At 41.3% G+C, this 27,468-nt stretch overlaps 1 protein-coding gene across 1 annotated transcript in view; it reads left to right on the plus strand.

Moving 5' to 3' along the window:
- NR4A3 (nuclear receptor subfamily 4 group A member 3) overlaps nucleotides 1-17,085 on the plus strand; it is a 34,408-nt gene extending 17,323 nt beyond the window's left edge. Inside the window, exons 5-7 of the mRNA XM_068973677.1 lie at nucleotides 194-393; nucleotides 3,023-3,201; nucleotides 16,771-17,085. Of these exons, the coding sequence (XP_068829778.1) occupies nucleotides 194-393; nucleotides 3,023-3,201; nucleotides 16,771-17,018 (627 nt within the window). The 3' untranslated portion in view covers nucleotides 17,019-17,085. The remainder of the gene's footprint in view (nucleotides 1-193; nucleotides 394-3,022; nucleotides 3,202-16,770) is intronic.
- The last annotated feature ends 10,383 nt before the right edge of the window (nucleotides 17,086-27,468 follow it).

A 27,468-nucleotide genomic window follows, 5' to 3' on the forward strand; every position in this document is an offset into this window, starting at 1 on the left:
TTCTCCAGGGAGGATGCTAATTTCTAGCACTTTCTGCTGTCAATCACAGTAAGAGTGGGCTCTGGGGGTCAAAGAAAGCCCTCCTGAAAGGAGAAGGCATTGACAATCTTGCAAGAGCCAATTAGCAAATGATGCTGTCAGCCCTATTGGACTGAGATAACGCTGCTCTCTTTCTCTGTTATTTGCATTCTAGTACTGTCCCACTGACCAGGCTGCTGCGGGCACAGATGCTGAGCATGTACAACAGTTCTACAACCTTCTAACAGCTTCCATTGATGTATCCAGAAGCTGGGCAGAAAAGATTCCCGGATTTACTGATCTTCCCAAAGAAGATCAGACATTACTTATAGAATCAGCCTTTTTGGAGCTGTTTGTTCTCAGACTTTCCATCAGGTAATTACTATTCTTTTATCTTCCTTTAGTCCACTCCTTCCTTTGAAGAAGTTTGAAACCTGCTGGATTTTTAATTAAGTCAGTGCTGAAAAGTTTGCTCAAGAAAGACATATGTAATATGACCAGGCATTAAAAAAACTGAGCAGTGGATCGAACACTGGGCTGGTAGCCAGGTCTCCTGGGTTCTAGTCTTAGTTTTAACAGACTTGTTGTAAGACCCTAAGCAGGTCACTTGCTTCAACAGAAATTTAGTTTCCTTCTTCATAAAATGAAAAGGTTGGATTTGGCAATTGATGGGCTTCCCTGGTAGCTCAGCTGTTGAAGAATCCGCCTGCACTGTAGGAGACCTGGGTTTGATCCCTGGGTTAGGAAGGTTTCCTCTAGGAGGGATAGCAACCCACTCCAGTATTCTTGCCTTGAGAATCTCCATGGACAGAAGAGCTTGGCTGGCTAGTCTATGGGGTCACAAAGAGTCGGACACGACTGAGCGACTAAACACGACACACAGCAAAGCCCCTTGCAGCGCCATCATTCTGTGATTCCAGGAAGAGTCTCATGGTACATAAGGTATTTCCTGGGAGCAAGTGTTTTCAGCATTGCCTTTACCTCCCAGGTTTCTATTTAGTGTTACTTTCTGATACACCAGAGGGGGCGCTAAAGAGTTCCCACAGCTTTGCAGCCTCCATTATTTATTCTAAAAGAGTAGCTTCTGGATCAATAAATTTGGTTCACCTCACCGCACTCAGTGACATCAAAAACAAACAGAAACTGATTTTTCAAAGAGCTAGAACCTGGAATCTAAGCTTCTGCCATAAAGTTCACATGTAGCATTTTAAATTCTAGCTTCCTTGCTTCCTTTCATTTATATATTTATAGGAGACGGTGCCAACATTTTACCAATATTATAGGAAAAACCATCACTTTTCCCCTCTTTCTCTTCCCTGCTGCCCACTCCCCAGTATTCACATCATGTTACCAAAAACTCTCATTTAAGATGCAAATTCCCATGCCTCATTCCCAGCTGTTTTGGTTTGGATCTACGTTGAAGCAAGTCTAGAAATCAGCATTTTTTAATGTATTTATTAATTTTTTAAAATGAAAGATGAATATTTTTAATGATGAAATGTACAGTTCACAAAGAAGATAGACATCATAAACCATTAGACACCTAACAACAAAGAAACAAAGATACATAAAGCAAAAATCAGAAGAAATATGAGGGAAAAGAAAAAATATATATAATCATAGTGTGACATATTAAGTTAGAAATCTGCATTTTTAAGTCATATTCTAGCAATTCTGATGCCACTGGTCTGAGGTCCAGGTTTTAAACCCTGAGATTGAATCATTCTGTCCTGTGCATGCATGCCTGTGTGGAGGGATCTGTGGGAGAGACCAAAGTGGAGTTACAACTAGACTGCCAGTAAGCATAATTATAGCCAATCCTGCATGTGCAGGAGCCAAGCTGAATCAGCAATATGACTATTATCTACCAGGCAGGCAGCAAAGGATTAAGTCAGTAATCAGCTCCATGAGGGCAGACACCATGTAGGCCGTGTTCATCAGGTTTTCTCCAGTGTCCAGCTAAGGAATGGCCTTGGTTTTGTGCTCAAGAAATACTTGCTGAGTGAATGAATGAATGAATGAAGTTATTTCTCTAAAAAACACTGTTAAAAAGACATTAACATGTTACTGCAATGGGTCAAGAGAGAGAAATATGTGGCAAGAGATTTGAAAATTAAAGGAGAGTTAAGATTGAGTTAAGGTCCATCTAAAATTCCGAATTAGTTATACCTAACACTGGTTGGGCTCCTCTTGTATTCGGGCACTGTGCATAGACTTTCAAATTCTTTATTTTATTTAATTCCCACAACATTCTTTGGAGGTAGCAATTAGAATTCCTGTTTTATAGATAAGGATAAGGAAATCCAGAAAGATTAAAGGAGTGCCCAAGGCTCCACAGTAAAGTGGTGCTAACTAGAAGTCCCAGGGTTCCGTTCATGAGAAAAGAATGGGATCACTGCGGACATAATATAAACTATCATGATGGATTGAGAAATAGCCCTCTACAGCCCCACTGCTAAAAGCGGAGAATGTAGTAGAAAACAAGGACCCTTTTTACTTTAGACCATTGTTCAGTTTATGATTGATTTCTGGCGCTTGAGAGGACTTGGTGTTTTTAGAGTCTGCATAATGGAATTGTAGTGTCTAACCTCGGGCCTTATCAGTTTTCGACATTTAAAAAAATGAAAGAGAAGTCCTGGCGAAGGAGCACTGAAGGGAACAGTCTCGTGTTCAAGGCACAGAGAGACAGGGCACTGGGCTTCACTTCCAGCATCCTCAGGGCAAGCCAGAAACTGCTTCTAACCCTAAGAGAGCAGACGCCCTACTCCGAGCATCTCCAGGTCTGAGGCTTACCAGGGAAGTCAGCAGACCACTAGCAGTGGTTGTTTATCCCAGGGTTGTTCATTGAGGGTGTCTGGGCAGGTTTCACAGCACCATGCTGGGTTTGTGAAGGCTGCCCAAAGCTGTGTGGGTACCAGTGCATTATGACGTTATCCCACTGGACAGATTGAACAGACCTATTTTTGTGTCTCTATCCTCACCCTCCGACGACTTTCTCTCGTAGGTCAAACACTGCTGAAGATAAGTTTGTGTTCTGCAATGGACTTGTCCTGCATCGACTTCAGTGCCTTCGTGGATTTGGGGAGTGGCTCGACTCCATTAAAGACTTTTCCTTAAGTTTGCAGAGCCTGAACCTTGATATCCAAGCCTTAGCCTGCCTGTCAGCACTGAGCATGGTCACAGGTAAGCGCCACCCTGACATGATATGAAGGGACTGTGTCTCCCCCTCTCTCTTTTCCTGGCTTATGTTTGATTCTGGCTTTGGAAATGATTGGCCCACTTTGCTGAAATCCACTGAGTTTGTTGTTTAGACGCTAAGTCATGTCTGACTCTTTGCAACTCCATGGACTGTAGCCCACCAGGCTCCTCTGTTCATAGGCTTTCCCAGGCTAGAATACTGGAGTGGGTTGCCGTCTCCCTCTCCAGGGCATCTTCCCCACCTAAGGATCAAACCCACGCCTCCTGTATTAGCAGGTGGATTCTTTACCGCTGAACCACCAGGGAAGTCCCCCACTAAGTTTATCATAGTCTAAAACAGGAGACACACAACTGCAACTTATTGTCATGAACTTCCAGAAAGGAGAATTCCCAGTGGGTTTGGTTATTGTCAGGAAACCCAGTAATATGAAAATCTAAATTTCCACAGGGTCACTGTGGACAGTTGGACTCACTGCTTCAGGGTGACTTTTACAGGAGTTTTTGAAGGAAGATTACCTTAACCAGCCTGGTCCTGTGGGGCAGAGGGGTAGGTCTTCGCTTCTCCCCCATCCTTAGGTAGTAACCCAAAGTAAAACCAAAGAATTACGTGCACATAAAACACACATTTATTTATTTACAGCTTTATTTAGCAACTTTAATTGGCAGAGGACTGAGGAAAATGGGTATTCATATACAGCAAAACTGGTTCAACTCAACTACTTTAAGGGTTTAAACCAGAAGCCTAGAACATATTCAGCTTCTCTACTATGCCTTTCTCCCCTTAGATGTCTCTTCCTGTCTATCTTTTGGGAGATAAATGATTCCAAGGCAGAATGACAAAGAAAAACAAAGGCACAGTGGATAAGAAAGGGAACACCATCTCCCTATAGCTGCCTGAGGCCCCAGCTTCCCTCTCCCTCTTCATACTTTCAGAGTTTCCTGTTCGATCTCATCCTTCTTGTTCAAACTGGGGCCTGGTGAGGTAGTGACAGTAGATGGAGGCTCCAGAAGAGGCTAGCCAGAGCGGGTTTCACCTCCCATCCTTTTCATCAGACTCAAGTACAGGCTAGGTCATTGGACTGAGGATTAAGTTTCAGATTCTTGACACGCTCTTGGCTATGGAAAACATTTTTTTTGGCTGGTGATGCATTTCACTGGGGGCCACATGGGCCCTTTTTTCTGATGCATCAGAAATATGCTTACATACACCTCCTTGGGACATCTCCTGTTAGCTACAGTGAGATGTGTCTGAGTACATTAACAGACTAAGCTGGTTCATCATCTAATCGTTTACATAAAGGCCAAGAAGAGTAAAGGTGTGTGCAGTGGGAGGAACAGGACACCAGTTCCCTCAGGATTCCAAGTGGAAAGTGACTCCTCCTGGTCTTTGGTCCTGAATGAGAAGTCTCCCTGCCAGAGGCTTCCAAGGAAACCATTGACCAAAAAAAAAAAAGAAAAACAGTCTCCAAGAGGATGGATTTGATTAAGAGGTCTTTCAAATAGCACACATAAGGGAGCACCTGAAGAAAATAAACACATTGAAGGCACAAACGTTTCACTCCAGCAGGACTGGAATGAACCTGGTTCAAAGGCTAGCTTTCAACTGAAGCTCTCCAGTTCAGTTTTAAAATCATTCAGCTCTTCCTAGGACAGTTAAATATTCAAAGCTAGAAAGTATGAAATTTAGTTAATTTAGAAAAACAGACACAAAAACCAGAGCCAGCTAACCTTTGCTTTCAGTAAATAAAGCCAACACATTGCACATCTCTATGGAATGGGTTTTGAGTATAGTTCATCGACAAGTATTCCCTGATCTAGGCACTGTGCTGCAATTCAGTGGGTTTTCAGAGATGGTAACACATATCCCTGGAAGAGATAGAGCACGCAAAAGAATCTATGTGATACAAAGTGCTGAGTGCCAAGGTGGGGATGTGAGAGTGGGTACAAGTGCTGAGAGACCCATGGTGGGAGATGGTCATCTCAAAAGAGGTAGTGTAAAAGAATCTAAAAAAGAGTGAATACATGTATACGTATAACAGAGTCAACTTGCTGTACACTTAAAACTAACACAACGTTGTAAATCAACTACACTCGTTTAAAAAAATTTTTTTTAAGATGTAAATATATCCAAACCAGAAAAAAAAAAAAAAAAAGAGGCAGCATGAGCTGGTCTTTGATAAAAACATAGGATATCTCCAGGCAAAATTGGAAGGAGTGAGAATTCTAGGCATAAATATAAATTTGCTAAAGCCATTGAAAATGTGGCTGTCATACATTTCAGGTCTAAAAACCAGAGTGATGGGAAGTGAGACAGGTGTGATAGGTTAAGGTGAGGCATGGCATGGAGAACCTTTCACACTTGGATGAGAAGGTTGGGGTTTATCTTGAGAGCAGTGGGGATCCACAGAGAGGAGCATCATGGCCAGGCTTGCATTTTAGAAAAGTCTACCCTGACAGCTCCAAAATCACTGCAGATGGTGACTGCAGCCATGAAATTAAAAGACACTTACTCCTGGGAAGGAAAGTTAGGACCAATCTAGACAGCAAATTCAAAAGCAGAGACATTATTTTGCCAACAAAGGTCCGTCTAGTCAAGGCTATGGTTTGTCCAGTGGTCACGTATGGATGTGAGAGTTGGGCTGTGAAGAAAGCTGAGCGCCAAAGAATTGATGCTTTTGAACTGTGATGGTGGAGAAGACTCTTGAGAGTCCCTTGGCCTGCAAGGAAATCCAGCCAGTCCATTCTAAAGGAGATCAGTTCTGGGTGTTCTTTGGAAGGACTGATGCTAAAGCTGAAAGTCCAATACTTTGGCCACCTCATGTGAAGAGTTGACTCATTGGAAAAGACTCTGGTGCTGGGAGGGTTTGGGGGCAGGAGGAGAAAGGGATGACAGAGGATGCGATGGTTGGATGGCATCACCGACTCGACGGACATGAGTTTGAGTGAACTCTGGGAGTTGGTGATGGACAGGGAGGCCTGGCGTGCTGCGATTCATGGGGTCGCAAAGAGTCGGACACGACTGAGCAACTGAACTGAACTGACCCTGACAGCTGGTTTTGAGCACAGATTTTAGCAGGAAAGAGACTAAGAGGGAAAAAGCCAGTCCAGGTATGAAAGTTTGGTTTAAGAGGAGGTCCTGAGGCTGACATCTTTTTTTGTTTCACCCTTTAAGTAGAAATTAATAGACAACAGTGAGGTCACAGCATGTGGGTGCCAGGCGATCCCAGCCTGGAGAGATTGGCAGTTCAGTGTGGAGAACACAGACTAGGAAATAGGAGAAGGTGGTGCTAGTCCCGTCTCTGCCTGCAGTTTGCTGTGTGTACAGTAGTTACAGATGCTTTGCTGCTGCAGCTATTTAGTCAGTAAGCTGTGTCCAACTCTTTGTGACCCCACGGACTGTAACCCGCCAGGCTTCTCTTTGCATGGGATTTCCCAGGCAAGAATACTGGAGTGGGTTGCAATTTCCTTCTCCAGGGGATCTTCCCAACCCAGGGATCAAACTCGCGTCTCCTGCACTGCAGGCAGATCCTTTGCCACTGAGCCACCTATAGCTGCTCAGCCTCTGCCCGTAAATGTGGAGACTTGCTCAGGGAGGAAACAGGTTGGCATGGCAGAAATTACAAGGATTTTGGAGACCACCACCCCAGGTTTGAATCTGGGATCACGTATTTAATAAGTGCATGCTACTGAGAAATGCATTTCTCTGAACTCAGTTTCCCCATCTGTAAAATGGAGATAATAATATCTATTCCCTCTGGTGGCAGCAAGGATGACAGATAACTAGGTTTGTGATATAGCCAAACTGGTTTCAGAACAGGTGCTCTCTCCATTTATCTTCCATCCTGGAGGGATGGTGACAGGGACTCCCTCAAATCAGGCACATGCCTGCCCTTTCCACAAACCCCAGCAGTCCGAAATCAAACTGGGCAGCATGAGGAAACAGATGGTACCCTTAGAAGGCAGTGTGTTTGGTGAATATCTCCTAGGATGCTGGAGAGTGGCTTGAAGAAAGACAGTGATATTAAGGAAATTCGGCTGCACTTACCAGGCACTGACAAAGGGCCCAGTCCTTGATGGGGTGCTTCCAGGTCCTGCTGTCAGTCCCACGGCCTGTGCAGAGCTGGTTGTTATAGGTGCTGTAGTTATAATACACAAGAAAAACAAAGCCTTTTCTCTCATTTCTGGATCTCGCAGAACTCTGTGATTTGCTGGTTGGGAGAGGGGTTGAAATGTGTGAAAACTTCAGGAAATGGCAGAAAAGGCAGTGCCTGAGCACCAGCAGTGCACATTGTCATGCATATTAATTTTCATTTGAACGTGGGCTTCCCTGAAATCTTGACCTCTGAGAAAGCTCCATAAATCATAAAAGGTGATTGTGGAATATCAGTTGGGCTATTGGCAGGTTAAAATTTGTCCCCAAATTGTCTGCTCCAAACCACACAGAACTTATCAAAAGGAAGTGGGGTTTTAGACATTTAACCAGTCTTGCTTCCAGGAAAAGTTATTAAGAATCTGTACCACATTGGTAGTTTGTACAAACATGACATTTCTTCCTAATTCTTTTTATTTTTTTTCTCTTCCTCCACTTCTGTCTCTGTGCCCTGATAAAAAAACTAGGTGGCAAGGTGGGGCAGGAAATGGTTTTTTTCAGATCACTCTCCTTTCGCACAGTAAAAGGAAGTTCCCCACAGTTGTGGTTGTCACATGTTTTTACGTCCTCACTTTATCTACCCTAACCACTCCTATATTCCTGACATAGGAGTAATGGAAATACTTTGCTTCTGATAGAATACCAATGAGGTGATAGCTAGTTGCAGTTAATTATGTGTAATAAATAAGAAGCCCCCGCCCAAATAAAAACTTAGTATAGAATTACCATTTTATAAGTATTGTTCACTAAATAAATATTGAGGCCCTACTATATGTGGGGCATGGTGACAGTCCCTAGGGATGCAAAGATGAGCCATGTGTGAATTCTGCTGTCAGAATTCACAGCAGAAAAGTGTATGGTCTACTAGGAAGTCATATGTGTTGATACAGTGAACTCAGTGTATGTTAATGAGTGCTCAGGTGCTTAAAAGGGATTGATTCAGGGCAGGGGAAGTTCAGATTACTGCTAGCACTTTGAGGGTAAAGGAAAATGGAGGTACTGGTCATGCATGGCTTCCCAAGGAGATGGCATCGAGAAATGAGACCATTTAGAGGAAGGACATTCAGCTGTGCAGTGGAGGAAACTGCATAGCAGGGGCATGGCTATGCACTCTTCAGATTTTGGGGAAAAGCAAGGAGCTGGAGTTGCATTATGTATTTTTTAATTTTTTTCCTTTTCTTAAAGATTTTATTGGAGCATAGTTGATTTACAGTGTTGTGTTAGTTTCAGATGTATAGCAAAGTGAATCAGCTATACACATACATATATCTACTGTTTTTCAGATTCTGTTCCCATATAGGCCATTATGCTATACAGTAGGTCTTTTAAATCCTATATGTAATCTCAGTAGAAAGAACAGAAAAACTAAAAGAGTACAAGCTACTGCACTTGATGATGCTATATCTTAGAAAGAGCATGAAAAAGAAGACATGAATCCACTTGGGCCAAGGACTCCCTGCTTCTGATGGTGAGAGCTGAGAGCATGTCCTATACTCTGGGAAAATTTAAAGAATTTTCAGGGACAAATATTGATTCTATGTAATATTTATCTTATGGCTTATGATTTTGACCTAACCGCAGAGTAAAATGCATTTCCCATAGAGTGAAAGGGGCTTCCCTGGTAGCTCAGCTGGTAAAGAATCTACCTGCAATGCAAGAGCTGCTAAGTCACTTCAGTCGTGTCCGACTCTGTGTGACCCCAGAGACGGCAGCCCACTAGGCTCCCCTGTCCCTGGGATTCTCCAGGCAAGAACACTGGAGTGGGTTGCCATTTCCTTCTCCAATGCATGAAAGTGAAAAGTTTAAGTGAAGTCGCTCAGTCGTATCCAACTCTTAACGACCCCATGGACTGCAGCCTACCAGGCTCTTCTGCCCATGGGATTTTCCAGGCAAGAGTACTGCAGTGGGGTGCCATTGCCTTCTCCGGCAATGCAAGAGACCTGGATTCAATTCCTGGATCAGGAAAATCCCTTGGAGAAGGAATCAGCTACCCACTCCAGGATTTGTGGTCTTCCCTGGTGGCTCAGATGGTAAAGAATCCACCTGCAATGCAAGAGACCTGGGTTCGATCCCTGGGTTGGGAAATCCCTTGGAGGAGGGCATGGCAACCCACTCCAGTATTCTTGCCCGGAGAATCCAATGGACAGAGGAGCCTGGCAGGCTACAGTCCATGGGGTCGCAAAGAGTCGGACACAACTAAATGACTAAGCACAGCACATAGACTGAAAAGGGAAGAAGATTGGAAAGGCAGTTTTAGACCAGATAGTAGAGAGAATCTTGAGTGCCCAAATGCCATTTTGCAAGACACCACATTAAATCAATGTTCCCCATGGCTTTCATTCCCTACTCATGTCTTCCATCAGGTAGGAACTATTCTTTTCTTTCTGTAGTCTTTCTCTTTTGTCTTATGGGAACGTGAACTTGAGATTGAGGAGGGGGCAGAAAGCAGTGAAACAGTGACATGGCAGAACCCAGTAGCACCTGTCTTCTCAGAGCTCCCCTGTTCACTCAAACTGGTTACCTGGTTACTCTGTTTTTCTGTCACATATAGCCATCAGCTACATTGCAAGGAAAACTAAATGTAAAACTTGGCAGGATCATATTAAAAAAAAAAAAAACAGTAGTGGAAAGAGATGTCATGGGAGTTGGAGATTGGAGGACTGGGTTCAAGTCTTCACCATGCTTACTTCCTAACTGCAATTTGGGGCAAGTTCCTTACCCTCTCTGAATCTCAGTTTTCTCCTTTTTCACAGGGATAATGATGTCTACGTGTAGGTTTCTTATAAAGATTCAATGACTTAATGTGTACTTTACAGAAAAAAAATTTGACAAATCTTTGTTATTATTACCCTAAGTGGCACACGTTTTACTTCCAAGAAGAGGTGGCAGTTCTAAGAATCCATAAGTCACTTTAATCGTGTTTGACTCTTTGCAACGCTGTGGCCTGTAGCCAGCCAGGCTCCTCTGTCTATGGGTTTTTCCAGGCAAGAATACTGGAGCGGGTTGCCATTTCCTACTCCAGGGGATCTTCCCAACCCAGGAATCGAACCCGCATCCCTCATGTCTCCTGCATTGACAGGTGGATTCTTTACCACTGGCACCACCTTTGAAGCCCCCCAAAATGTTGATGCTTCCCTACAGTTATTTGTGCACATCACATCAAGCAATTTCTTTGTGTCTTTCTTTTCCAGCTAGATTCAGGATTTCTTAAGGGAAGGGAGAGGTTTATTCATCTTTATAATTACTTTAGCATTGAAAAGTATCTGGCATAAGATAAATATTGCTTGAATGAATGGGTTAATTGAGAATAGCAGAAAGTGTCCCAAATTAGGAAAATCTGTGTTATTTATTTTTAGTCTACCACTCTGTTATTAGAAGATAGTCAGAATTCCTGAGAACTACCTTATTTTAATTCAGAGTGACTCTATATTTATTGAACATCTGATTTGTGCCAGGCATAAAATCCCTTATCCTTGAAGAGTCTGTGGTCTCACTGGGGAGACAGACACCTGCTCTAATAAATCAAAGACAGCCTGAAATGCACTATTATAGCCTGAGCACAGGGTGCTGACTGACTTGTGGTTTCCTGAGCAGTGTGGGCTCAGCGTCTATGGGACTGCCCGTCAGGAAAGGATGTTCTGACATGAAAAGTAGCAGCGAGATGACTTCCCAGAGAAAGAAGTAGAACTCCGAGCAGGAAGTCTTGTTTGTTAGTGGGTGTCTGAGTTACACACACATCTCTCCCCAGGTGCTCTCTTCTCCTTCCCTTTTGGCTGGGCCTATATTATTGTTGTTACTGAGCTGGCCTGTGCCAAGACCTGCTCAAAGTCAAAAGAAGTTACTTTTCCTTATTGAGGCTGCTAATGGTACCATCACTCCTTTCCTTACCCCCGATCCTTGCCATGAGGAAGAGGATTTGGCATTTCTTGTGTGGGCCTAAGAGGCAGAACTGTAAACTGTAGGAAGGCAAAATTTAGCTCAACTTAAGGAAAGCTTCCTAAAAGACAGAACTATTTGAAATTGGAATAAGCAGCCAAGGGGAGTGAGTTCCTGCCTTGAGTAGTGAGATGTACAGAGATTGAATGAACGCTAGTTGTATACTGTATCAAACATCTTATGGGGACTGGGATTGACTGTTAACAACAGCTTCTCCAACTTTCACGTGCATGCAAATTATTGGACCTCTTGTTAAACTGCAAATAATAACCATACAATAGTGAGAAAGTGAGCAGCAGTCCATGGGGTTTACATTTAATGGAAGAAGCAGGCACTGGTCACAAAAAAAATCTGATTTCAACCTGTTATATCCTTCAAAGGGAAAAAAAAAAAAAAAAAGAGAAAATGCCATAGGAGAACAAGATCTAGATTGGGAGTAAAAAGGGAAGCTTCCTTGAAGAAATGTTTGGGCTGTAATCTACAGGATGAATACATGTTAACCTGGTGAAGAGGGAAGAACAGGAGCACAAAGCTAAATAGCTTCATTTTTTCAATCAGTCTCTCCCCATCTCTCTCTGTTTCGAAACCTTCTCCTTCCCTCCTTCCCTTCCCTTCTCCCCACTGCCTGCCTTCCTGCCTCCCTGCCTTCCTCTCTCCGAGCAGAGAGGTCTACTGCATGGCTAGCTAGAATGCATAGGAATCCAGCAGTGTCTTTAGATACTAACATGAGGCAGGTTAGGAGTGCAATCTGTTGTTGTTCGCTTTGTTCACTGTTCTAACCCCAGTGGCTATAACTTTCTGCTTGGCACAGAAAGTGAAAGTTGCTCAGTGGCGTCCAGCTCTTTATGACCACATGGACTGTAGCCTGTCAGCCTCCTCTGTCTGTGGGATTCTCCAGGCAAGAATACTGGAGTGGGTTGCCATTCCCTTCTCAAGGGGACTTTCCTGACTCAGGGATCAAACCCAGGTCTGCCGCATTGTAGGCAGATTCTTTACTGTCTGAGCCACCAGGGAAGTTGTTGCTCGGCTTTGTACACTGTTCTAACCCCGGTGGCTATAACACTGCTCGGCACAGAACAGATACTCAAATATTTGTTGAAAGAAGCAATTAGTCAATTAGCTAATTAGATACACAGAAAGTAGGAGGGAGGTACAGGGAGGCTGAGTTCATCTCAGGAAGAGAAGGGACATTCTAACAATGTTCAAGGCAACCAGGTATAATAGAAATATCTCTGAACTTGGCATGAAAAAAATTAGCCACATGTTAACTTTGACCGTGGCAAATCACTTAACTCTCTGTGCCCTAACCTTCTTATTCATTGAATAAAAATTATCTCTGCCCTGCTTAGTTCATAGAGTTATGGTGAGTAAAATAATAAAACAATAAAATAATCTAAGTTTTTAGAATGTAATGTAAAGTACTATTAAATATATTTTTATTATCAGGGTGTAAAAGTGAACTCCCAGTGTGGCTGGTGTCAGGCACTCTCTTTGTGGTATCTTGTAGTAGAGACTCTTGTCTTAGGAGAGAGTTTGAACTAAATGACTCAAATGCTTTCCAATTCATATATTCTATGGTTATGACACATAAATCCATATGTGTGGGCATGCATGCTCATTCTGACTCTTTGCAGCCCTAAGGACTGGAGCCTGCCAGGCTCCTCTGTCCATGGAATTCTCCAGGCAAGAATACTGGAGTGAGTTGCCATTTCCTCCTCCAGGAGATCTTACCAACCTAGGGATCAAACCCACATCTCTGGCATCTCCTGCTTTGGCAGGCAGATTCTTTACAGAATCTGTATTTTAAAGTTTTGAATACAGGAAGCTGAGTTAAAATACATATTGGATAAAAATGATGTAGATCAAAATGCAAGAAATACTGAGAAGCTTGCTTTATTTAATGGTGGACAAAGATCTTAAACTGAAATCTGTATATAGGAAGGGGGGAAAATCCAAATGTCTAATTTCCCCTACAATTTATGAACTCTCTGTATATAAGCTCTGCAGCCATGTTTACCAAGCTGCAAGAAGAAAGGGAGGTTCCCTTAAACTAAAATGTCAGCGAGTGGGGTTTTAAGGAATTTCAGATTATTGGGAAGGTCTCAGACACTTAGTGACTCCCTAGTGATTTAAAAATCTTACTGACTGCTGGCAGTAGTTTGCCTGGAGACTGAATTTTATTTCAACCCTTTTGAAAGAGTAAAGAAGCCACAAATCCAGTAGCTGTTCAACACAACAAAGAAGGTGCCTTTGGCTTCTAACAGGAGTGTCTCTGAATTCCTCAAGGAATTCCAGGCCTAGGGTTGATCCAGCTGGCAGGAGGTATCGATCTCCACTTGAATTCACTGAATAAATAATGGTTGCCATAGTTATCGAGCAGTCACAACTGGTTGGAGAGCAGGGAAAACTCTGAGGCACCTTCTGTGAGTTTGGCCATGAGAAAGTCTGGTTACAGGGTTCCATAATCAACCCCCTCCTGAAATCCAGCCCACACATTGCTCAGTTTCTTTCTTCCGATAATGAATATAGGATCCTGAATATAGTGCAAGACATGAGGCACGGAAGGGAAGGGAAAGCTTAAATCAACGGATTGGTATTTTATTCTGGGAAAAGCATCTCTCTCTGCATTATGAACCTAATTTGATATATCTCAGGATTTAATAGAATTTACTATCAGCAGGATGACTGTTTGATCATGTTACAGCAACGAAAAGGTTTCACAAAGGACCAAATCCCAGTTTGTTCTCTTTTAACATTGTTTGTTTTACCAATACCATTAACCTGGATATTTTAAAAGAAAAGAGTGATCTGACAGTCTCATGAATATTTTCACTTTTCCGTTTCCACTCACTCTTCTCTGTGTGTGTTCAGTTGCTCAGCTGTGTCTGACTCTTTGCAACCCCATGGACTGTAGCCCACCAGGCTCCTCTGTCCATAGAATTTTCCAGGCAAAAATACTGGAGTGGGTTGCCATTTCCCACTCCATTTACCCTTCTCTAGATATCAGAATAATTTTTGCATAGATGGTAGCACAACTTAGATACCATTTTGTATTCCATTCTTCATTTAATGTATATATTTCGCCATGTTGCTTCACAGCCTTCATGTCCTTTTTGATGTCTACAGAATCTTCCATTATGAGGACATACTGTTTTTTACTCAACACTTTCCCTATTTTTCTTCACTGTACCCTTTTCTGTTTTTTTTTTTTTAATTGCTTTACAGTGTTGTATTCGTTTCTGCCATACAGTAAAGTGAATCAGGCATTTGTACACATATCCCTTCCCCTTGGGCCTCCCTTCTTCACCCCCATTCCACCCCTCTAATTTATCACAGAGCACCAAACTGAACTCTCCATGCTATACAGTAGCTTCCCACTAGCTATCCATTTTATATATGGTAATGTATTTATGTCAAACCTAATCTCCGAGCACATCCCACCCTCCCCTTCCCGATCCTCCACATCCACACGCCAGTTCTCTACATCTGCATTTCTACTCCTGCCCTGCAAATAAGTTCATCTATGCAAATCTTCTAGATTCCAGGTGATGCCACCCCAAGTGTCTTCATGCATACAGTCTTACTCTTTTTGTTCAACATTTTCTTCAGACAAGTTCCCAAGAGTGGGATTACTTGGTCAGAGACTATGAACATTTTATAGCTTTTGCAATTTGCAGCCAAGTTTGCAGCCAGATTTTTTCCTCTTGAGGTCGACAATAGGCAGCACTAGTGGTAAAGAATCTGCCTGCAATGCAAGAGACCTGGGTTTGATCCCTGGGTTAGGAAGATTCAGGAAGATCCTCTGGAAAAGGGCATGGCTACCCACTTCAGTATTCTTGCCTGGAGAATTCTATGGACAGAGGGGCCTGGTGGGCTACAGTCCATGGGGTCGCAAAGAGCCAGACACTACTGAATGACTAAGCACAGCACAGCACAGCATACTGGGAGAAAGAGTGCTTCCCAGGTGGCGCTAGCGCTAAAGAACCTGCCTGCCAGTGCAGGAGACATAAGAGACGTGAGTTTGATCCCTGGGTCAGGAAGGTCCTCTGGAGTAGGAAATAGCAACCCACTCCAGTATTCTTGCCTGGAGAATTCCATGAACAAAGGAGCCTGGTGAGCTACAGTCCATGGAGTCTCAAAGAGTCAGACATGACTGAGCAACTTAGCATGCACATACTGAGAGATGAAAACTTTGAGATAACAGAGGCCAACGTCTTCTTTCAGGAAAGAGGCTCTGAAATCTACACACTGAGAGAGAGCAAGCTGATTGTCACTGGATGTCAGGCTCCTTTTTGTTCATAGGAGATGCAACATTGCTCTGGAGCCAGAGGACAGAGGCTGCCTCAGAAGACTGGGTTCAAATCCCAGTTCTTAGCAGTTGTGTGACTTTGGGAAAACCATTTAACCATCTATACAAAATAAGAGATCATACTATTTAACATAGGGATAATTTTATATATTATTTTATAAAATATAAGATCACTGGTGTTCATGTCTTGCCACATTATGAAATGCTTGCATCACCTCCTCAGGTCCTCCTCTTCTTCTCTTTGACTTTTCCATCTCCACAGACGAGAAACATGTGCCAGGTATAGGTCAGTAGGAGTATGGGAGTGGGGAGGGAGAGGATAAAGAAAAAATCTAGATTCTTCTCAATGCTGGTTAGCATGAAAACACAAGAATGCACTTTGTATCGGGGCAGCTTTTGCATTTGCAAATGGAAAATTACAGCCCCCACTACCAAGTGAGTCTGTCAGGATGGCAACATTTTTTCATTTACCTGGATGTGTGTCTGTGTTACTCTGAAAAAAGTTGCTTCCTCGTGGGGCTTTTGTAAGACCTCAGTCAGATAATGTGTGCAAAATAGTAACCACCCTGTTATTCATTCACTGTGGCTCTGTGCTGGGAACTGTGTGCTTCATCTGTGTTATTCGCCCAAGCTGGTCCTCCTAGAAAGTCTGAATTGGGTATGATTATTATCTTCATTTTGTAAGGAAATCATGGCTTAGAAGTTAAGGGACTCTAGGGGACACTGAGTAAGTGACAGGACTGAAATTCAGTCCCTAGTGCTATTTGATACTGTGTGCGTGCGTGCTAAGTCACTTCAGTGGTATCCGACTCTTTGCGACCCCGTGGGCTATAACCCACCAGGTTCTTCTGTCCATGGGAATTCTCTAGGCAAGAATACTGGAATGGGTTGCCATGCCCTCCTCCAAGGCATCTTCCCAACCCAGGAATCGAACCCGTGTCTTATGTCTCCTGCGTTGGCAGGCGGGTTCTCTACCACTCGCACCACCTGGGAAGCTGCATTTGATACTAAAGGCCATGAACTACCTCTAAGAGGGAGGGCACTGTGGCTGTAAAATGCCACCTCAACTGGCAGAACAGGACACAGGCCTCCGTTAGGGGTTCAGGGTTTTTTAAGATATAACTGTCTCCTAAATTTTCCTTTTTCTATCCCTGTACAGAACGACATGGGTTAAAAGAACCAAAGAGAGTGGAGGAGCTATGCAACAAGATCACAAGCAGCTTAAAAGAGCACCAGAGTAAGGGCCAGGCTTTGGAGCCCACTGAGCCCAAGGTCCTGCGTGCCCTGGTAGAACTGAGGAAGATCTGCACCCTGGGCCTCCAGCGCATCTTCTACCTGAAGCTGGAAGACTTGGTGTCCCCACCTTCCATCATCGACAAGCTCTTCCTGGACACCCTGCCTTTCTGAGCAGGAGCAGCCTGAGCAGGGAGCTGCCTCATCTGCTAGCAGCCGCTTGCTAAGTAGCAGAGGGAGGGGGTCTGGACACCTACCACTTTCTGTCCTTCCTTAAGAGAGAAAACAAGCTCCTGTCGAAATGAAAGACTTTTTTTTTTTTTTCTGGCACTTTTCCTTACATCTGAAAGCCAGAAAACTTGCAGAGTATTGTGTTGGGGTTGTGTTTTATATTTAGGTTTTGGGGTTGGGGTGGGAGGTGGGTATAGCTCATGAGGGTTTTCTAAGAAATTGCTAACAAAGCACTTTTGGACAATGCTATCCCAGCAGGAAAAAAAAAAAAAGGATAATATAACTGTTTTAAAACTCTTTTGGGGGGATACAATTATAGTTGGTTTGTATTTAAAAACAAGAACAGCCAAGGGTTGTTCGCCAGGGTAGGATGTGTCTTGAGACTGATCCCTTTAGAATACACTTCTTGTATCAAGGGTATGTATGTGGTGCAACAAAGCAGAAATTTCCTCTTCTTAGTTTCTTTCTTCCTTTATTTTAACAAATGGTGAAAGATGGAGGATTACCTATACATCAGACATAGCAAAATGATAATGGCTGTTCGCTTCCATATACAAGTGCAATTTTTAAAGTGCTGTCTTACTAAGTCTTGTTTATTAACTCTCCTTTATTTTGTATGGAAATAGAAAGGAGGCAGTCATGTTAGCAAATGACACATGCTAATTTCCCTAGCAGAGGCTCTGTCCACCTGCCCTGTAGAACCCTTCTCAGGTTTGGTCCATCCAAGATTTTAGGCCATTCTTGATGGATCCAGACCCCTGCCCTAAAACTGTCCAACTGTCCTAAAGAGGGCTCAGATTATAAGACGGATTGCCACACAGCGTCTTTTTTGTCATGTTTTGTAAATCCTGCCAGAGTTCCCTAAACTTGCTTCAATTATAGAAACTGACTGGCATTCATTCAGAAGCCCCAGGAGCATTCAATAAGTTTCAAGTATATTGAACCCTAGATGAGAACATGCAAATAAGTAGGAATGGATCATACAGGGTAAGCACCAGGGATAATAAGGTTTTTTAAAGTATATATAATTTAATTTTTGTTATTGGTTAATGAGACAATTTTGGAGAACAGGCAAGTCTTATTATAAAAAAAATAGTGTGAATGTAAGTACTAGAAAGAATTAGTGGGCTGCGTTTCAACATTCCGTGTTCGTACTCCCTTTTGTATGTTTATACTGTTAATGCCATATTATTATGAGATAATTTGTTGCATAGTGTCCTTATTTGTATAAACATTTGTATGCACGTTATATTGTAATAGCTTTGCCTGTATTTATTGCAAGACCACCAGCTCCTGGAAGCTGAGTTACAGAGTACTTAAATGGGGTGTTCACGGTGAACTTGGATACACCACTTAGAAATTAAATAAGCAAATATATATATAAATATAGCAGGTTACATATATATTTATAATGTGTCTTTTTATTAACCATTTGTAAAATAAATGTTACTTTCCATGCGGTTATTTTATGGTTCATTTGCAGTGACTTTTAAGGCAGTACTGTTTAGCACTTTGATATTAAAATTTTGCTTATGTTTTGCTAAATTCAAATAATGTTTGAAGATTTTTAGGTCTAAAAGTAACTTTATATTATATATATATACTCTGTATCAAGTCAAAATATCTTTGGCCATTTTGCTAAGAAACAAACTTTGAATGTCAAACTGATGTCATAGTAGTTTTTGTTAGCTTTAAATCATTTTTGCTTTAGTCTTTTTAAAGGAAACATAACAAAACTATGCTGTTTATATTGTCATTAAATTATACAATCAAACAAATGCCAAATGATTGCCTAATTGCTGCAAAGGAGAGACCAGATAGCAAATCGTATATGTTTTTTTCCAAGTGTCATTCTGATATTTGATCTTGTATTATGTTTGTGTGAGCTTTTGTGAGAGATTATTTTTATATTAATATCAAGATGATAGGATCTGGAATGTTAGGATCTTGGAATGTTAGAAGGGGCCTGACTTGTCAACTAGTTCAACCCTCCCTGAAATTCATAGAGAAGAGAACTGAGGCCCAGCAAAAGGCAGAGTTATGCAAGATCAAACAGCTGGTAACAAAATCAAGACTAGGACCTAATTCTTCTTTCCGTGGTCTTCTTACTTAATTTACTGCATCTACAGGAAAACAGGCTTTTAAAAATAACCACTAATACTTACATTTTACCATGAGTAAAGTAGTACTTTTGCAGTAATTGTTTGAGTTTATATGCAGACACAATAGACATTACTAAATATCAGGAAAGCTGACATTTCATACAAGGTAGCTTCAGACCAAATTCAAGTTGAATTTGAATAAATTAGAAATGCTGTGCATACATATAACCCTTTTGTGCACTGTTAGTCTTAGAATATTAATCCTTGTTTTTTGTCATGTCTGTAAAGGAGAAACAAAACAAAAAACCAGAGCCCTAGAGAAATGCTGTCCCTTTTTTTTTTTACACCCACTGGATTTAAGGAAAAGACTTTTTAGTCGACATTGATTGGTTGGAAGGAATGAAGAAGGGTTTTAGTTATAGGTCCAGACACTAGTACTGAAAATAAAGATTATAGCCAGTGTTCTTCTGTCTTCCATAGTTAGCACAACTATGAGAGCCCCCCAAACCCCCACCAAGTCATCTATCAATTCAGCTCTCTTTTTTTTTTTTTTTGGTCTTAATGTTGACACACAAGTTTATACAGAGTGGATGACCGAACTAGCTCAGAAGAGGACAGCGAAGAATTAAAGCAGGTGCTCTTCCCTTGTGGGAGAGCTCTCTCAGTGCTAATATGCCTTCTGTGGGCAGAAATCAGGAATCCACCAGCTGTTAATGGAGAGTGCCTTGCTTCCATTTCAGACAGCAGAGTTTTCCAAAGTGTCTCTGCTCCTCTAACAGCATTGCTCTTTAGTGGGTGTTAACCTTGTGTTTGAAAGAAATGCTCTTGTACATTAACAATGTAAATTTAAATGATTAAATTAAATTACATTTTATCAATGGCTATGGTCTGTTGAATAAGCACGCTTCATTTAACGGTATTTTCTTAATCATTTATATAATGGTATTTGCTGTGAACTCTTAAAGTGAAGAAAGTGAAAGTGTTAGTAACTCAGTCATGTCCAACTCTTTGCAACCCCATGTGAACTCTTAAACATATCTTAAATGGATTTTTTAAAGGCTTACTAGTGCTGAAAAATTAATAGGCATTCTGAATCAGAAATATATTAAACTTCACTGATTGGGAAGAGGGACATTCTAAATTCAATAACTATCTATTGATTACTTCCTGCAAGCAAAGCACAATTGGGTGCTTGGAGGAGATACAAACATGCAGTGTATGAAGCTTTTGCTTTCAACTGTATATAGTGGAGTTAACAATCTGTTGCCTAAAAATATCATTTAGGCATGTAAAGGATTTCTTTCTGTTTCAAATTAATGGGATATCAGTCATTTGTGAACCAGAATTTATAAGAATCGGGGTTAGAGTTCTCAAAGATTGATTGGTACTCTGCATTTTTGCTGAAGCCATTACTACCTACTACATTGCTTAGAAACGCCCCGGTGGGCAATGCAAATACAACTTTTATTCAACACTGGCCCAAACATACGGGCTTCCCAGGTGGCGCTAGTGGTTAAGAACCCGACTGCCAATGCAGGAGACTTAAGAGACACGGATTCGATCCCTGAGTGGGGAAGATCCCCTGGAGGAGGGCATGGCAACCCACTCCATATCCTTGCCTGGAGAATCTGATGGACAGAGGAGCCTGGCAGTCTACAGGGTTGCAAAGAGTCGGACATGACTAAAATGACTTAGCATATCCCAAATATGTATTCCAAATGAGAACAAATTTTTTTTTAATTGGCATATAACTGCTTTACAATGTTGTGTTTCTGCTATGCAAAGAAATGAATCAGCTATGTGTATACATATATCCCTTCCCTCTTGGCTTTCCCTCCCTACTCCCATCCCACCCCTCTAGGTCATCACAGAGCACCAAGCTGAGCTCCCTGTGCTCCCTTTACAGGAGATTCCCATTAGCTATCTGTTTTACACATGGAAGTGTATTTATGTCAAACCTAACCTCACAGTTCCAAATATGGATTTTTTTCATGCATGGGTAGCTCAAAAACAGAAATGTGTGAGTTCTCATGATTTTCTTTATTGGTTCATACATTAAGTATTTTCTGTGACATCTAGGTGCTGTGTGTGGTCTACGAGCCAAACACTTCTCTCTGCTTCTTGCCAGTACCTTCATTCCTCAACTATAAAATATTGTAAGAAGAGAATGAAAGATAGAGTAAGGCACCATCTTGCATACAAATTCAAATGTCAATGCCTGGACCAAAGGGATAAAAGAGAAGGGGAGTGGAGAAGCTCTTTCTTTGGGGACTCTAGGGGCAAAAGTCTGGTTTGAGTGGGGAAGGAGGCAAGAAAGAATAGTTTTAGATAAGGGACATATGCCTATGGATGAATTTCCATAGGTTAAATGCACAAAGATAACACAAGGATTGTTATTTTTGTGCACAATTTTAATTGACTTTAAAAAATGTGGTAAAACACACATAAAATGTACCATTTTAACCATTTTTAAAAGTACAGTGATGTTAAGACCACTTATTGTTGTTTAAACAATCCCCAGAACTCTTCTTACAGAACTGAAGCTCTGTTCCCATTAAACAATAACTCTCTATTCCTCCCTCCCACAGCGCTGGTAACCAATATTCTTCTTCCTGTTTCTATGAATTTGACTACTTAGGTACCTCATATGAGTGAACTCATACAGTGTTTGTCCTCTTGTGTCTAGCTTATTTTACCTAGCATAATGTTCTCAAGATTCGGCATGCTATAGCATGTGTCAGAGTTTCCTTCCTTCTTAAGGCTAAATAATATTCCATAACAAATAATATATCACACCTTGTCACGTGTCAATGGACACTTGATTTGCTTCCTCCTTTTGACTATTGTGAGTAATACTGATGTGAACATGCATGTACAAATATTATCTTTTCAACACTTTGCTTTCAAATCTTTTGACTAAATGTTGACTTTTGAGCTTATAAAAAGCACAATGCAAATTATTTTCAAAGATAATCTTGATTATATGTGATATTTTTGCCTTAGGCACTGATTTCAGACTCTCCCCCATTTTTTTCTATCAGGTAGCTTCATAACCAAGCTACTTATAAACTTTTATTCTAAGACCAGGAGAAAAATGGAAAAGAACAAAATAAAAAAACAGAAAATACTAAAATCTGATAGTATTAAATAGTCCATCATCTTGTCCAAATATTTGAAAAAGCCTATACTTTGCCCAATAGGTTGAAAATCTCATCAGGTTTCAAAGAGGGTGGTTCTTGTGCCATCTATTATCTGATACCCCTCACCATGAACAAAATTCTTCAAAAGATACTTCAGAAAATTATTCTTCAGTGTCATCCTGAACTGCATTGTGACATTACTATAAACAATACTTTTGTGTGTTCTATTCAGTTAGTTTTGCAAGCACACTGTGATTTTTGTTTTATTTTTTTAAAATCTCAGCCTATTTCATGGCTCTAACAGAAAGCCCAGGGATCACTGGTCCCTTAACCTGAGCACCTGCCATGATGCTGGTCATCCTCCAGGCTGGGGTTCTAAGGGTATTTGATTTGAGGAGAAGAGGAGACTCAATGCTTATTAGGCATCTATTATGTGTGCCAGCTATCCTGATAGAAATGCTCATCTATGACATCACTTAATGCTCACTGCTTCTGAGAAGGTGTCATTATCCCCTGTCTTAAAATGGGGAAGGGAGCTAGGAGAGGTTGAGTACCTTGCCTGACACCCCCATGAGATTTGAATGAGTGTCTATATGGCTCCAAAACCTCTGGCAGCCTTCCTGGAGCTTAGTCTTTAGACCCGTGCCTCCTCTCTGAGCACAGAGATCTTTTACCCCGAGTTCCTCGCTCATCAGCAAGTGGTAAGAAACTCTACCCAAGCACAGAGCTACTAGCCTATACTCTGTCACAACCTCATTTTCTCTTTCTGTCAAACTTATCACCTGTCCTACTAATTCTTCAGCCTCCTTGACTCAAGGTATCCACCATTTTGTCTCCAGGAACTTTGTCCCTCATTAGCCTAGAAGGCAATGGCACCCCACTCCAGTACTCTTGCCTGGAAAATCACATGGATGGAGGAGCCTGGTAGGCGGCGGTCCATGGGGTTGCTAAGAGTCAGACACGACTGAGCAACTTCACTTTCACTTTCACTTTTCACTTTCATGCATTGGAGAAGGAAATGGCACCCCACTCCAGTGTTCTTGCCTGGAGAATCCCAAGGACTGGGGAGCCTGGTGGGCTGCCGTCTATGGGGTTGCACAGAGTCGGACACAACTGAAGTGACTTAGCAGCAGCAACAGCAGCAGCCTTAGACTGCAGAGCCTTGTGATAAGAAAGCTCTGCTCCACTGTTGGAGTTCCTTTCTTGTGCTTTCCCCCTCTAAATACAAATATTCTCTGTCCTCAGAGTGGACTTCAATTATTCAACGCTTCACAACTCTTTTGCACCCAGCCAACTTCCCAATTTCCAGTTGATTTAAAACTCACACTCAGGCTCTCTCATCAACGACCTCAAAGTTGTCCTACTTCAGATTCTAGAGTCACCTCTCTGTCCCCTTCTGACCATGATCACTAAACGCACAAAGAGCAGCCTCCTCATCCCCAGAACCTACTTTCTGTGTCCCTGAAGAGGGGTGCTATACCAAGCAGAGTACCAGGCAGTCCTTGACAGTCTCGGAGTTGTTCTCTTCCCAGTAGCCAGGCCTTCATTTTGCATGTTGAATATATATGTGTTCCTAACACAATTTCCACCTTTTGTTCCTAAAATCCTAATTTCTTCACTCTGATTATTCCACCCTTGCCCATTTTTTCCTGCTAGTTTCTAATCAATTGTTCAGAATTATACAAAGGTGTTTTTAAGTATATATTTAAAAAGACATGTGAGTATACTATCCTACTGCTACTGCTGCTACTGCTAAGTCGCTTCAGTCGCGTCCGACTCTGTGTGACCCCAGAGATGGCAGCCCACCAAGCTGCCCCGTCCCTGGGATTCTCCAGGCAAGAACACTGGAGCGGGTTGTCATTTCCTTCTCCAATGCATGAAAGTGAAAAATGAAAGGGGAGTCGCTCAGTCGTGTCCGACTCTTCGCAACCCCATGGACCACAGCCTACCATGCTCCTCTGGCCATGGGATTTTCCAGGCAAGAGTACTGGAGTGGAGTGCCATCGCCTTCTCATAGCTGCTTTCATATGTTTCACTGTCCATATGTACATATTTAGGTTTTTTTATTAAAAAAAATAAAGAGTATATCCTTATATATTTGCTTTTTTGCTTCTTACATTGCCAAAAGAGCCTACATGAAACTAAAGTAATATAAAACTGGAAAAACAAAGCTGATTTAAAAAGTAAAATATTTCATATATACACAAAAGAAGACTAATTTAAAAAAATTGTAAAATTATTTTTACATACAAAATAATAATATAACAATCATCTGTTAACTTATCACCCAATTCAAGAACTATTGGAATCTCTATGATTCTCTAATAATATTCCTCAGTTCTCACCAACAGTCTGAATTTTGGTTTATCATTGCATATATATATATATATATATATATATATATATATATATATATATATATATATATATTTATATTCCTAAACAACTTATTGTTTAGAGTTACATTTTCAAAATTCTATATTGGTTGTATCATAATGTATATATTCTTTTGCAACTTGTTTTCTCTTTGCTCAAGTTGTATTTTTCCATCTGTCAACAGATGAATAGATAGATAAATAAGATGTGTGTATATATATATATATATATATATATATAAAATACACACACACACAATGGAATATTATTCAGCCATAAAAAGAAAGAAACAATGTCATTTGCAACAATATACATAGGCCTAGAAATTGTCATACTAAGTAAAGGAAGTCAAATAGAGAAAGACAAATATCATATAACTTATATGTGGATTCTATAAAATGATAAAAATGAACATATTTATAAAACAGAAACAGACTCAGAGACATAGAAAAAAAGGCTTATGGTTACCAAAGGGGAAAGCGCTGTCTTACTATACTGTTGGTATTGAAGAACATGCATTGACCCTTCAGAAAGTATTGTGACTTGAATAGTTTAAATCTGAAAGAGCTGTAAATATAGTGGCACTGTAACCATCACATTCAGTACAGTAGGAAGCTTGACTTGGCTTATGAAGCCATTGTGCAGGGTAGTTTTGGTAGAATCATCCTGAGTATCTAGCACAATGCCCACTTCAGCACAAACCCTTGTAAATGCTTACTGAGTGAATTCAAGTTAGATATTCACTGATGGAGGTGGGAGATAGAAACCATATCAAATTTTCAAGAGATGGACTCTGTCATGATTTTCAAAGTTGGTGTCTAGAGCGGAAGTGTCTAGTTTCATATTTTTCTGAATTTCAATGCCCTAGAGAGAAAGAAAAGCAAAAATTCAAGACAACCCTAAGGAAGGTTTTTTTTTTTTTTTTCCTTTCCCTGTAGAAAGCAGCTGTCAGTTTAACTTATCCCAAAATACTGTCAGTGATGAGCATGACTGAAAATGCATTTTATCTGTAATTAGAGAGATTACATTAAACACTATTATTTGCAGACACACATTGAATTAACCCTAATCGAGGCTAGCAAATAGTAGAGCCTGCCTATTTTTCACCTCCAAATTTTTAGAAAATTGTGACAGTTGACACACGAGGGACAATGCTGACAAGATTTCTTTCCATCAAATGCCAGACAGTAATTGTAATTGCCTTTAAAAATGTTTAAAGCAGTTTCGTTAGTAAATCAGAAGTTGTCACAAATCATGCTGATAGTTTCTAAACATGGAGGTTGTTGACTGTGCATTCCAATGTGAGTTTAATGAATTGATTTTCTAAGGAATTTAACTTTGCATCTGTTTTCAGGTGTAATTAATTCACTCTGATTAATGTGATTAGCATAGATATCAGTGGATTACACATGATGCCCTCTATTTATTCACTTATTTTTAATCTGCCACACTGTCCATTGGGAAATTATATAAGTGGTTTTTTGGGGAAACATCTTGCTCATGGCTCTGATCACATTGGATTTCTGCAAAGCAGAATCCTGGTAGGAATTCATTGATTATTCACAGGCTGTGCAGCAATGTACTTTTGTTTGAGGGACCTATTAAAGTTTACACAGTACCGGGCTTTAAAGACTTTATAATCCAGAGGGGAAGATGAGACAAACATTCCGATGCAAGTCACTCACAAAGAAGAATGACTGCCCTCAGAGTCTTGTTTTTTTTGAGCATCTCTTCCCTGTTCTCCTTAAGTAATGCTTGTGTGTGAGCTCAGTTACTCATTTGTGTTTGACTCTTCACGACCCCATGGACTGTGGCCTGCCAGGCTCCTTGGGTCCATGGGATCATCCCAGCAAGAATACTGGAGTGGGTTGCCATTTCCTCCTCCAGGGGATCTTCCTGACCCAGGGATCAAATCCATGTCTCCTGAGTCTCCTGCATTGGTAAGCAGATTCTTAACCACTGAGCCACTTGGGAAGCAATGCTATTACTTAAGGTATGTCGATGGTTCTTCTCTTCTCCAGTGCTTCCCACTATCCTGAGCACTCTTATTTGTGGCTTCAACCACGACTCCCGAATCTATATCTCTACTCTGTCCTTGCAGATGCCTCCAGGTATCTGGATAACCCATGGGTACTCCAAATTTAACATACGAAACCCAAATCTGCATCCAAATGTTTCCCTCCTGACTTCCCAATTTCCGTAAATGGCTCCTCCATCCACCCAATCAGCCAAGCCATACTATTATTGCAAGTCTCTGGATAGAAAAAAATCATTTATTTCCCATCGTTCTCCAAATTTAACATTCATTGGAATCATCTGGAAAGCTAATTAAAGCAGTTTCCTGAGACTCATGCCCAGAAATTCTAATTCAACGGTCTGGAATGGGATCTATGAATTTGCAATTCTAACAAGCTCACAGGTGACAGCATGGCTGTTGGGCCAGGGTCCACAGTTTGAGAACCACTGCCCTAGATAATGAAAAAAACATAGACGCATTTCCGTGAGCCGTCAAATCCCTACTTGGTGAGCAATCATTGCCAAAGAATGAAGGCCCAGGAAGTAAATCTCTGGAGAAACAATCTCTGCATCAACCAGAGATAAGATGAATTAATGAAATGGCATGGGATTTAATTATTCCTTCATTCATCAACCATATTTTGAGTGCCTACTCTCTGCTCGACACAGTAAAAGGCACTGAGCTATACAACGCTGGATAAAAACATGACATAATCCAAGTTTTAACAAGTGAACTCAGGCACTCTATTGAGACTGTAA

The sequence above is a fragment of the Capricornis sumatraensis genome, chromosome 6 (genome assembly GCF_032405125.1).
Source record: "Capricornis sumatraensis isolate serow.1 chromosome 6, serow.2, whole genome shotgun sequence".
NCBI lineage: Eukaryota > Metazoa > Chordata > Mammalia > Artiodactyla > Bovidae > Capricornis > Capricornis sumatraensis.